The following is a 13,227-nucleotide window of genomic DNA, read 5'->3' as shown; positions in this document are numbered from 1 at the left end:
AGTAAGTGAGAGAGAAACAGCATGAGAGAGGAGAGGGTCAGAGGGAGAAGCAGGCTCCCCGCTGAGCCAGGAGCCCGATGTGGGACTCGATCCCAGGACCCTGGGATCATGACCTGAGCCGAAGGCAGTCGCTCAACCGACTGAGCCACCCAGGCGCCCAATGCAATCAACATTCTTATACATGTTCCTTTGTGCAGTAGTATGCCGATTCCTGAGAGCTAAATTCCTAGATATAGAATTTCTATGTCAGAGGTATACACATTTTAATTTTTAATAAATATTGCCTTTCTCCATCACTTTACTAGTTTTCCTTATACCTATCTTCATCATTAAGGCAGGCTTCGTGTTTCAATCCTAATGAAAAATAGATTCCCTCCAGACATTTAAGTTTCCATATTTCAAGGCTCTTCAAATTTCATTATTACAATGTTGAAAAGAAAAGAAGTCAGGAAATAATTTTTTCTGATTAAAAGATAATTATCTATTTATTCAGTATAGAAAAATTTTTAATGCAAAAAAATAATAAGTAAAAGTAAAAACTCATAATGCCAGCATCCAGAGATAATTCCTATTAACAGTTTTGATTAGCATCCTTCTAGGCTTTTGATCATCATTTATATAAACTTTAAGTACAAAATTAAAATTATATTATACATAGTCTTATATTATACTTTTTTGTCACTTAACATATTTTGTGAACATTTCTTATTCAGAAGGGAAAATGGTACTTCTCCCATTTACCTTTTCAGCTTAGAGTTGGACAATCTTTTATTAATTTTGGCAGATTTCCTAATTAATAGCCAAAATTTTTTAAAGTGTAACATTGCAACTTTTCTTAACCAAAAAAAAGGAAAAAAACAAACCAACCCTGAAATTAAGTGGCTTCAATATGAGCAAATTAAACATTTACATTGTAAAGTTAAATAGTGTAATGAACATTATACACAATTTACCCAATTTTTTACCACTATAGGCTTCAAATCCTAGAATATTGTAAGATGTCTGAATTTCCAAAGATGATTAAATTTTGGACCTTTTCCTTTCAGAAAAGCTGCTGAAGAAGCATTGAGAATAGAAGAAGACCAAAGGCTATTGGAAGCTATAAGCGAGAAAGCAAAAGGCAAACACAGATTTATATCATTAATAATGTGTCATTTAATTTTGTTTTGTTACTGCAGGCAACTGCAGTATTTCAAGTTAATTACAGACAGCATGACCGTATTTCCCAGTTTGCCCATGAGAGTCTAGGTTTATGCTATGCCTATGGTACTGAAATATTTATTTGACCCACTTTCATTCTCAGTGTTCCAATTTGGATAGGAAATTGTGCGGTCATTAGAGCAATGGAGTCATAGGAAAAGACCTCTGACACAAATACCTACGCATGCTCCCTCTGCGGGTCCACAGCAGGAAGCTCAGCAGCTTGTCTTAAAATGCTGCCCTGGTCATGTAGGACACATGGATGTTGGAATTACTTCTAGTAGAAGGATCCTGCAGAAGTTGAGAAAACAGCCAATCTCCTGCTATACCCATTGTCTTTGAACTTAAATTTTCATCTCCATTATACAAGAACTTACTCCAACAGTTTCTTTTAAGACTGAAGTTCTTAACCTAGAGTTCATGGATAAAATTCAGAGGTCTGTGAACTTGAATGGGAAAATAATTACAACTTTATTTTCACTAAACTTTACCTGAAATTTAGTATTTCCTTCACTTAGTAATTAATATAGGCAACAAGCCATAATAGTATCAGCAGTATCTTGACTTTGTTACCAATAGAAACTAAGATATTTTCATGTCACATTATAGTTCTATATATCCTCTTTATGCTAAATCACGATTCCAAAATGATGGTAGTTATTAGACCGGCTGCTAGTTCTTGTTATTTAATGCGTTAGTAAAGATGCACAAATTTCCTATGGCACAAAATTTATTTTGATATCTTCATAACTGTATTTCAATATAATTGGTTTCTTACGTATTTTATTTTATGGGTTTGAAAGCATTATTCTAAGGAGGGTCCGTAAGTTTCACCAGACTGCCAAAAGGGTCCATGAAACAAAAGAGTGAAAAGTATCTATTTCAGTTTTCCTTTGTTGGCAGCAAGCACCCCAAAACTGTAAAACAACTATCATTTTTATTCTGTACACTTTTCTGTGGGTCAGGACTTAACACAGGGCTTATCTCTGCTCCTTGAGGAGCTCAGTTCAGGCTTTGAGTGGACACCTCGGAAGTCGATCCTCCAGCCCCAGGCAAGCCTTCAGAGACTGCAACCCTGAAGGACATCTTCATTGACTTCATGAGAGACCAAGAGCCAGAACCACCAATTAAGCTACTCCCAAATTCCTGACCCCAGAAACTGCAAGGATGATATGTGATTATTGTTGCTTTAATCACTAAATTTTGGAGTAATTTATTATGAAGCAATAGATAACTAATATAACACATACTTGGTAAAAATCACAGATAGTATATAAGGATCTTAGAACACTTTTCAGTCCATTCATAACTTTTCTGGTACACAGATTATCCATTAGAATTCTAGAAAAAGTATTAGAACTTTTTACACTTCTCTGCGTTATATATAAACTCTTTTCCCTAATATGGATAAGAATTCAAAATAAATAATTTACATGTATGCATATTGGAAGTTTTTTTTTACTATGAGAGATACATTGTGAGTTTTTGCTGTACAGCATATAATTTCATCCCAAACCCATTCAGCAAATGCTGTTTCTTCCTTGTGTGTATCCCCATAAATTCCTCTATATGACACAAAAGAGTCATATACTAAGAAACCACATGCACTGTAGTCCTGATACAGACCCAGACCTATAAGAACACTTTTGTTTTTTTAGGTATGTTTTGCTTTTCTTCTTTTTTTTTCAATAATTTTTTATTATTTATTTGAGAGAGAGACAGAGAGCACAAGGGGGGAGGGGCAGAGGAGAGGGGGAAGCAGGCTCCCCACTGAGCAGGGAGCCCGACATAGGGCTCCATCCCAGGACCCTGGGATCATGACCTGAGACGCTTAACAGCCTGAGCTACCCAGATGCCCCAAGAACACTTTAAGTTGCTTTGCTCTGGGTGCTTAATCATCCAGATTCAGATCAAAATTCGGATGCCAAAGGTATCTCATACCAGATAGTCTTGGAAGGTACTCACTGGGGGGAGAAATTTCCACAGGAGTCCAGAAAACAGGCTCATTTTTTTTTTTTTCATATCATCTGCACAGAAATATCTTGTTTTTCAACTTAATGAATATATTAAAAGGAATTGGGAGATGGGTTTTCTGACACCATTTACCCCATCTTCTTCCTGAAAGACTTCCATGCAACTACATAAAGCTTGGAATTGTGCTTTTAAAATTTACATTTGACATATTGATTCCATTATTTGTAATTAGGTATAAGAAAATCCATCATTATACATTAAATCTAGCCTTGTACTGCTCAGTGAAAATATAATGCAAGCTGCCTATGTTACTGTAAATTTTCTAGTAGCTACATAAAAAGTAAAAAGAAACAGGTGAAAATAATTATATTTATTTAATATACTATGTCCAAAATATTATTTTAACAATCAGTGCAAAAATTACTGAAAACATTTCACATTCAGTTTTTCAAACTAAGTCTTTGAAATCCATTTTGTATTTTATACTTACAGCACATTTCAATTTGGATTAGCCACATTTCAAGTGTTCCAATAGCCACACGTGGCTAATGGCTCCATATCAGACAGTGTAGTTCTATCCCTATCCTTACTGAATGGACTTTGGGCTGGTTCCAGTTTTTTACTGTTAAAACCCTTAGGCTGCTGCTCCCATAGCATTCTGAGCACATGCACTACACACTGCCACTACATTTGAATAGATGAAATATGTAGACAAAGTATCTGTCTCCCTCATCAAACCCCATGCTCCAGGAGGGCAGGGCCATTACTTATTCTTTGTTTTGGCCTCAGCACCAATCAGACTATCTGGCACCCAATTAAATATTTGTTGACCTAAACTGAATAATAATTTATTTCTTCTCATTTTTTCTAGAAGTAGAAGAGGCTGAACCGGAGGCTGAAGAGGAGATTGAAGGTGAGGAGCCTGAAGCTCAGGAAGGGTCTGAGGCCCTGGAGGTAGCCGAGGACACCAAGGGATCCTTACCTGAGGAGTCTGAAGCACCTGAGGTCCCTGAAACAGAACCTGAATCAGGTTAGACTCTATTGAGGGCCATGTCCTTCATTCTACTCCTGTCTATTGGGTGTGTCTGTGTGTGCACATGCATGTATTTGTGTCTTTTCTACATTAATAAAATGGAAGCAGGTGAAGAATGGTGACATGAGCTCCCAGGGAGCAGCCATTTAGTCCAAATCACATGGTTTGTGGTGTGGTAGGAAAGCCAAACCTTCTCTGCCCTGGTACCGGCAGTCAGGAGCAGGGTCAGTCATGTAATCTGTGAGTCACATGGTTCAAAAAGCAGGAAAAAGTGCTTTTTTTAAAAGATTTTATTTATTTGAGAGAGAGAGAATGCGAGAGAAAGAACACATGAGACGGGATAGGGTCAGAGGGCAAAGCAGACTCCCTGCCAAGCAGGGAGCCCGATGCGAGACTCGATCCAGGGACTCCAGGATCATGACCTGAGCCAAAGGCAGTCGCTTAACCAACTGAGCCACCCAGGCGCCCCAGGAAAAAGTGCTTTTAAACATACTAAAGTGTAAAGCTTTTTCTTTTCTTCCATGGCCTCTTTCTCAGCTTTTCATGGTGCTTTTTGTTTGCTAATTAATCTCATTCTAAGTAGACAAAAATTTTAAATTTTATTCATTGGCATGAATTTTACTGTTTATCTTTATGTTGTACAAAGCTATTTTTAAATGCAAATATAGGAGTATTTAACTCATATGCTCTAATATCACCAAAATTACAGTTTGTATTTTGCAGCTTGGACATAAATTGCATTTCATTCTTTTTTTTTTTTTTTTCTTGTTTGAGAGAGAGAGAGGGAGCACAGGAGTGGGGGAGGGAGGGGCAGAGGGAGAAGGAGAGAGAATCTTAAGCAGGCTCCATGCTTAGCTCTTAAGCAGAGCCTGACACAGGGCTCCATCTCACAGCCCTGAGATCATGACCTGAATCAAAACCAAGAGTTGGCCACTTAAGCAACTGAGCTACCCAGGCTCCCATTATATGCATTTCATCCTTAACAGAATACCAAGTCAGTTTCATGCACAAAACTAACTGAGCTTTTTATTTCACTTCTTAATATGCACATATGTTCTATCGACACTCTCTAACTTTAGCTTACTAATGATTAAGGAAAGACTAAAAGAAAGGGAACTCTGGGTTGCCCTATCTTTTCCTTTCCTTCTATGTCATCGTTTTCAGCCTAAGTGTTTAGCTAATACAGGAAAGTAACATGAGTAAGAAAGGTTCCTTGGTTATTCATGTCTCTGAATGTTACCACCTTCTTTCAGCATCTGAAGCAAGTTCTAGTTTAAAGGGAAAGTGTGGTCTCTCAGAGCTGCTCCCCTCCCCCCACCAGTTGGTCACATTTACATCTCTCATACGTGGTCCCCTGGAATTCTATGGTAATGACAGGGCATCAGGAATGTTCATGAGAACGTGAGGGCAAGGAATGGCAAACACAGACTGTGCATATCTCTGCTCACATGTCCTCTCTTTTGTCCCTTTGGAGCCCCTTTGGATTTTGCTTACAAAACAGTTCAAAGGTAAAATTGCTAAAAATTTCAAAATGACAGCCAGAGAGCATTAATCTGAGTGTGAGACCATTCTAAGCAAAAGACCTTGTGCAAGTACACAGCTCCCACACTCATTAAGCCAGCTCTACTTGAGAGGTCCAGTTTGGTGGACTAGTGCAAGGCAAGGAGGAGTCTATGGGCAATGAAATTCACTCTTAGGACCAGAGAGGATCTTAAAGCAGCAAGATAGGGGACCCCACTGTGGTGGCAATGAGGCACATAAATACTTTCAAGCTTGGTTAGTATTAGATTAGAAACTAATCCTACAAACTAATGGTCTTCAGATACCTGCAGCTAGATGTCAGTCTGGAGCAATTAAGGGCTGGGAACCTGCTATTAGCTGGTAAAAGGACCAGGATTAAGACGAATTTTTACAACGAGAAATCTCAAGTTCAACAAAGATCATTTTTACTACAAGGTTGACATTAGCTTTATGGGACAATAGGTATAAAATCAGATCCCTTGCGCCAGACAGGGGAGTTAGCAGGATGAAACACGCAATTTCCTTTTAGGAGTCCCACACCTCTATTGACTTGAGCTCCTACCCAGAAACTTCATTGTTTTTTATTGTTTGTTTTTGTTTTTTATTTAAAATCAATTAATTAACATATAGTGTATTATTAGTTTCAGAGGTAGAGTTTAGTGATTCATCAATTGCATATCACACCCAGTGCTCATTACATCATATGTCCTTCTTAATGTACATCACCCAGTTACTCCATCCCCCAGCCCCCTCCCCTCCAGCAACCCTCAGTTTGTTTCCTATAGTTAAGAGTCTCTTATGGTTTGTCTCCCTCTCTGATTTCATCTTATTTTATTTTTCCCTCCCTTCCCCTATGTTCATCTGTTTTGTTTCTTAAATTCCACATATAAGTGAGATCATATGATATTTGTCTTTCTTTGATTGACTTATTTTGCTTAGCATAATACCCTCTAGCTCAATTCACGTTGTTATAAATGGTAATATTTCATTTTTTTGATGGCTGAGTCATATTCCATTGTATATACATATACCACATCTTCTTTATCCATTCATCTGTCGATGGCCATCTGGGCTCCTTCCATAGTTTGGCTATTGTGGACATTGCTGCTATAAACATCGGGGTGCATGTACCCCTTCAAATCACTATGTTTGTATCCTTTGGATAAATACCTAGTAGTGCAATTGCTGGGATGTAAGGTAGCTCTATTTTTAACTTTTTGAGGAACCTCCGTACTGTTTTCCAGAGTGGCTGCACCAGCTTGCATTCCCACCAACAGTGTAGGAGGGTTCCCCTTTCTCTGCATCCTTGCCAACATCTGTGGTTTCCTGACTTATTTTTAGCCATTCTGATTGGTGTGACCAGAAACTTAATTGTTTTTTTCAGTACCTAATCAATTTCACTGATAACAATTCTTCCACCCACCTACATTTTGTAAGAAGAGAGGCCATAAAATACCAAAAGAAATAAAAGAAAATGACATCCATTAAATATGACACGTCAAACATATCCCCATAATTCCAATATCCACAATATCTCATAATTAGTATTTACTAATGTAACAGGTCTAGGGGACAATTTAGTTTTTTGCTTTTAATCTGATTATTTCTCCCAGGGAACCTACTTTGGATGTTTTAAAGCCAGCATCCTACTCTAGTTAATTCTAGCCCAATGCTAGACACTATAGACATGACTGGACTTCTCCAGGGCAGGTTCGCTTCTGTAAAATGGGTCTGTTTTGGCCATATTGAACCATATTCTGTTTCACAGAAGGGCTTGCATCTGGTTTAGCCAGTGATTACTTCTTCTATTCAAGGGTCTCTTTTTCCACAAAGTCTTCTCTTCTAAATTACTTAAGGGGGCAATTTTTTTTTTTCACTTAAAACTGCCCTGTCTAATCACAAAAAGACAAATACCATATGATTCCACTTATATGAAGTACTTAGAGTAGTCAAAATCATAAAGTTAGAAAGTAGAATAGTGGGGTTGCCGGGGGCTTGAGGGGTGGGGAGAATGGGGAGTTATTATTTAATGAGTACAGAATTTCTGTTTTACCAGGTGAAAAGAGTTATGGGCTGAAAGGTTGTGACGGTTGCACCGCAATGTGGATGTATGGGATACCACTGAACTGTATACCTAAAATGGTTAAGAGGGTAAATTTTATGGTATGTGAATTTGCCACAATGAAAAAAAAAAAGAAAAGAAAAAACTGTTCTAACATAAATCCATTACTTTTGGAATTTTTAAACTTTATCCAGAGTAATGATGGCTGCCAAAGATATGTCCACATCCTAATTTCTAGACCTGCAGATGTTACCTCATTTGGAAGAAAGGTCTTTGTAGATGTGACTAAATATCTTGAGATGGGGAGCTCATCCAGGATTATCCAGGTGGGCCCAAAATGCCATCACAATTGTCTGTATACAAGGGAAGTAGAGGGGCTTAGACTCGCACTCAGAGCAGAAAGCCATGTGAAGATGGAGGCAGACGCTGCCACGATGCAGCCTCAAGCTAAGGAATGACGGCACCCAGAGAAGCTTGAACAGGCGGGAAGTGATTCTCCTCTAACACGGCAGAGGTGGCACAGCCTGCCAACACCTTAATTTCTGACTTCTGGCCTTCATAATTGTGAGAGAAACATTTCTATTGGTTTGTTTTATTTACCAAGTTTGTGGCAATATTTTGGCAGTCCCAGGAAAATAGCCAGAACAGGATTTTTATGCCTCATGCTAGAGAACACATCTTTTCCTCTGTCATGGGCCACAAGGTAATCATTACCTCTGTCAATACTCAGGAAGATTGAAGCTTCATCTCAAACCTGTTACTCTAGCCTTCTTAGAATGGAATGACATATGTATTGCTTAGAATCAGCGCTTTAAAGGTCATTACATTCAGATGCATTCAGAGGCTAGTTAATCACCTTGATCATTCCCAAATTGTTCTTTATGTACTAGTTAGGTATAGGCAAATTACATGGAACTTGCAAGAAGCTGAGCTTAGAGTAACCATTGGCTCTCATCACAATGCTTTATTCCAAGCACTTCACGGTCCTGTAATAGAGCTGGCTATTAATAAACATTAGGAAATATATCCTTTTTTTTTTTTAAGATTTTATTTATTTATTCGACAGAGAGAGAGAGAGACCGCTAGAGAGGGAACACAAGCAGGGGGAGTGGGAGAGGGAGAAGCAGGCTTCCCGCCGGGCAGGGAGCCCGATGCGGGGCTCGATCCCATCATGACCTGAGCTGAAGGCAGACGCTGAACGACTGAGCCACCCAGGCACCCCGGAAATATATCCTTTTAACAAATATTTATTGAATTCCTTCTAAGTGCCAGGCAAAACAACAGGTGCTGCCCTAGGTACAAGAAACTCAGCAATGATCAAGATAGTCAAGGTCCCTATCTTCAAAGAGTTGTCATTCGATGGTGAAGAATAAGAATAAACAAGTAAATAATTAAAATCATTTATGATAGTGTTAAGTGCTATGGATAAAATATATGAAGACACTAAAGTGAGCCTGGGATCTAGTAGGTGCTCAATAAATGTTTGTTGAATGAATGAGCAAGGTGGAGACCAGTGGGGTGGTTTGGAAGAGGCAAGACTAAACATTATGGCCAAGGAAGAGTGTCGTCTGAGAAGATGATCCTTGAGGCAAGGCAGAAAAACTGAAAAGGATCTGTGCAAAGATCTTTCCCCTGCAAAGGCTCAGAGGTGGGCACAATTCCATGGGCAAGGAAGAAATGGAGTGTGACCAGAGCACAGTGAGCAAGAGGGAAGGGGAAGATGAGATTGGACAGCGAGGCAAAGGCCAGAGGCTTAGGAGTTCGAAGCTTTCTCTAAGTGCAGGTAATCGATATGATCTCATTAACATTTCTTAAATTTCACTTGGCTGCTATATGACACCTTCTGTCATTGTTCTGCACCTCAGGCTCTTCATTAAACAGGGTTAGGAATAGTTACCAAACATTGTTTTTATAGGGATAGAAACATTTTATTTAAAGCACCTAGCACGCTGTCTGGCAAGTAGTTGATGCTTCAGCAGCATTATCACCAGGCCAGCAGTCAGCCTTATGTAACTTCAAAAAAGGCCAGAGCTCAGGATTCCTACCCCCAAATAAGGCTAAAACTCAATCTTAACATTCTCAAAATCAATAGTTACATTCCCTCTCCTGATATCAGAAGGAAAGGAACCAACATTTTGGGCATATACCAGTCAGGATAAACTCCCAGAGCTGGAGATGGGGTCACCCTCCTCAGCCATGCAGGGAAGGGTAAACACTAGAACAAAAGCATAGCTCTGCCAGGAAGAAGAAGACTGAGTTACCAACAGTGTCTGCTATAGGATGTATGATATAAAGTCCCCTTCATTGCTCCCTTACTAAATTTTCACTAAATTCCACATTGCTCTCCAATGCTTGTTTTCAATTAGACTGTTGGGGAATGTGTTCGTTTCCTAGGGTTGCCATTAACAAATTACCATAAACTTAGTGGCTTCAAACCGCAGAAATTTATTCTCTCACAGTTCTGAAGGCTGGAAGTCCAAAATCAAGATATGAATGTGGTCTCTCTCTCAAAATATCTTATTGTACTGTACTCACCCTTCTTGTGATGCTGTAAGATGATAAAATACCAACATGATGAGATGAAGTGATGTGAGTGATGTATGTATTGTGACGTAACCATTAGGCTACTGTTGACCTTCGGACATCTTGTCATCTGCTTCTGGACTGTGGCTGACTGCGGTTAACTGAAACCACAGAAAGCAGAATTGTGGGTGAGGGGACTACTGTATATACAGTAAATGATCTGCATCAAAATCACCTAAGTTTCTGATGGCCAACAGATACATGAAAAGATGCTCAACATCACTCATCATCAGGAACATACAAATCAAAACCACAATGAGATACCACCTCACATCTGTCAGAATGACTAAAATCAAACAACACAAGAAATAACAAACATTGGCAAGGATGTGGAGAAAAACCCTCATACACTGTTGGTAGGAATGCAAACTGGTGCAGCCACCGTGGAAAACAGTATGGAGGTTCCTCAAAAAGTTAGCAGTAGAACTACCTTATGATCCAGTAATCACACTACTCGGTATTTACCAAAAAATACAAAAACACTAATTTGAAAGGATACATGCACCCCTATGTTTATTGCAGCATTATTTACAATAATCAGGTTATGGAAGCAGCTGATAGATGAATGGATAAAGAACATGTGATACACACACACACACACACACACAGGAATATTATTCAGCCACTAAAAAAAAAGAATGAAATTTTGCCATTTGGATCCAGAGGGTATAATGCTTAATAGAATAAGCCAGTCAAAGACAAATACCATATGATCTCACTTGTATGTGGAATTTAAAAAACAAAACAAATGAACAAAGGAGGAAAAAAAAGAGAGGACAGGCTCTTCACTAGAGAGAGTAACTGATGGTTACCAGAGGACAAGTGGGCAGGGGGATGGGGGAAATAGGTGAAGGGGATAAAGAGCACAATTATCTTGATGAGCACTTAGTAATGTATGGAATTGTTGAATCACCATATTGTTCACCTCAAATTAATACGACACTGTGTTAACTACACTGGAATTTAAATAAATATAAATTTTTAAAAAAGAATCACTTAGGGGCGCCTGGGTGGCTCAGTCTGTTAAGCATCTGACTTCAGGTCATGATCCAGAGGTTCCAGGATCAAGCCCCATGTTGGGCTCCTCGATCAGGAGGGAGTCTGCTTGTCCCTCTCTCTCTGCCCCTCCCCCTGCTTGCGTGCTCCCCCCCCTCTCTCAAATAAATAAAACCTTTAAAAAAATCACCTATGTTTCTTATTTGGAAGGCTCCTGAGCCACCCAAGTTCTGGTTCAGTAAGTCTAGGATGGAGTTTGGGAAACTACATCTTAATGAACACATCAGGTGATTCTTAGACTTGCTGACAGTTGAGAACTGTCATAGGAAAAAAAATTAAGGCTGAAAAAAAGTTTTATAAGTGGTCACCTCAAATCATAGAAAAAGCTCGGTATTATACTCACAAAAAATCTGACCCTGAGAACATAAACTCAAGGATGACTCAGCTGCACAGTGTATCCACAGGTACCAATAAATTGATAGAAAATAGATGAATAGAATAAAGAAATAGACGAATAGAAAATAGAAAAGAGACAACTTGAAATTTGGAAAATGTCCATCAGACAGTGATCTTTGTTCTGATGTAACTGATGTTGAATTGTGTGTTTAAAAATCATTCAGGGCAGCTCAGTCTCTTAAGCATCCTACCTTTGATTTCGGTTCTGGTCATGATCTCAGTGTTGTGGGGTGGAGCCACACATTGTGCTCTGTGCCCAGCATGGAGTCTGCTTGAGATTCTCTCTCCCCCTCCCTCTCCTCTGCCCATCCACCCCTGCTCAGACTTGCATGCACTCTCTCTCTCTTTCCCTAAAATAAATACATTTAATCTTTTAAAAAATAAATAAATAAAAATCATTCAGATATCCAGTCAAGTCTGATATGTTAATTATAGGAAATGTAGAATTCATACAAATAGAAAGATGGGAGAAAATGAACATAGTTCTGCCAGCAAAGGGCAATAAATATTTAATATTCTGACATATTTCCTTTCAGTTTTTCTAAGCATGGTATTTTGTTTTGTTTTGACTTGACTGGATTCAAGCCTAAGAGAGTTTTAATCTGGGACACTTCTTTTTTTTTTTTTTTAAAGATTTTATTTATTTATTTGAGACAGAATGAGAGAGAGAGAGCACATGAGAGGGGGGAGGGTCAGAGGGAGAAGCAGGCTCCCTGCCGAGCAGGCAGCCCGATGCGGGACTCGATCCAGGGACTCCAGGATCATGACCTGAGCCGAAGGCAGTTGCTTAACCAACTGAGTCACCCAGGCGCCCCTCTCTGGGACACTTCTTAAGTCTTCCCACAGATTTATTCTTATAGATTATGACTGTTCAGATTGAAATTGTTGATAAACTTCCTCCAGATAGTTTTATAAGAGCCACAACTCCTCCACACCATTGAATGCCCACTAGTGGACACATCCACTAGGAAAGGCCTGTCCTTTCCAGTCCACTAGAACTGGCCATGAATTTCTGCAGCTATTTGGGATTAGGATTGTTGATAACTCCACTGGGATGTCTCCCAGATTCCAGTTTCTCCATTCCTGAGATTTTAGTTTTGATTCTTAGTTCTCTTAATCATCTGACCTATATCTTTGAATATTTTTTTAAGCATCCAGGGTGGTATATTGTGTGCATTCTTGTAAATCTGTTGCTTTCACACATGAAAAACAATTTAGATGCTACTAAATTACTGTCATATCCTTCTCTTCTCAAAATTCTGCATGTTGAGATTGTACTGTTGTCTTCACAAGGAAAAATCTGATATTGCTTCATTTGTGTTCTTTTTTCTTTCCTTCAGTGATGCTCAAAAGATAGTCTTCAGGGCGCCTGGGTGGCTCAGTCGGTTAAGCGACTGCCTTC

The 13,227-nt window shown here is 39.0% G+C and overlaps 1 protein-coding gene across 1 annotated transcript in view; it reads left to right on the top strand.

Moving 5' to 3' along the window:
- The window catches only part of AK9 (adenylate kinase 9), a 96,208-nt gene that overhangs the window by 37,849 nt on the left and 45,132 nt on the right, over positions 1–13,227 (top strand). The window contains exons 12-14 of the mRNA XM_081829364.1: positions 198–252; positions 1,047–1,120; positions 4,046–4,204. Coding sequence (XP_081685490.1) covers positions 198–252; positions 1,047–1,120; positions 4,046–4,204 — 288 coding nt within the window. The remainder of the gene's footprint in view (positions 1–197; positions 253–1,046; positions 1,121–4,045; positions 4,205–13,227) is intronic.

This window comes from Leptonychotes weddellii, chromosome 8 (assembly GCF_054177405.1).
Source record: "Leptonychotes weddellii isolate Sample4059 chromosome 8, ASM5417740v2, whole genome shotgun sequence".
In the NCBI taxonomy this organism is placed as follows: Eukaryota; Metazoa; Chordata; class Mammalia; order Carnivora; family Phocidae; genus Leptonychotes; species Leptonychotes weddellii.
This window is presented reverse-complemented; position numbering and strand designations above follow the sequence as displayed.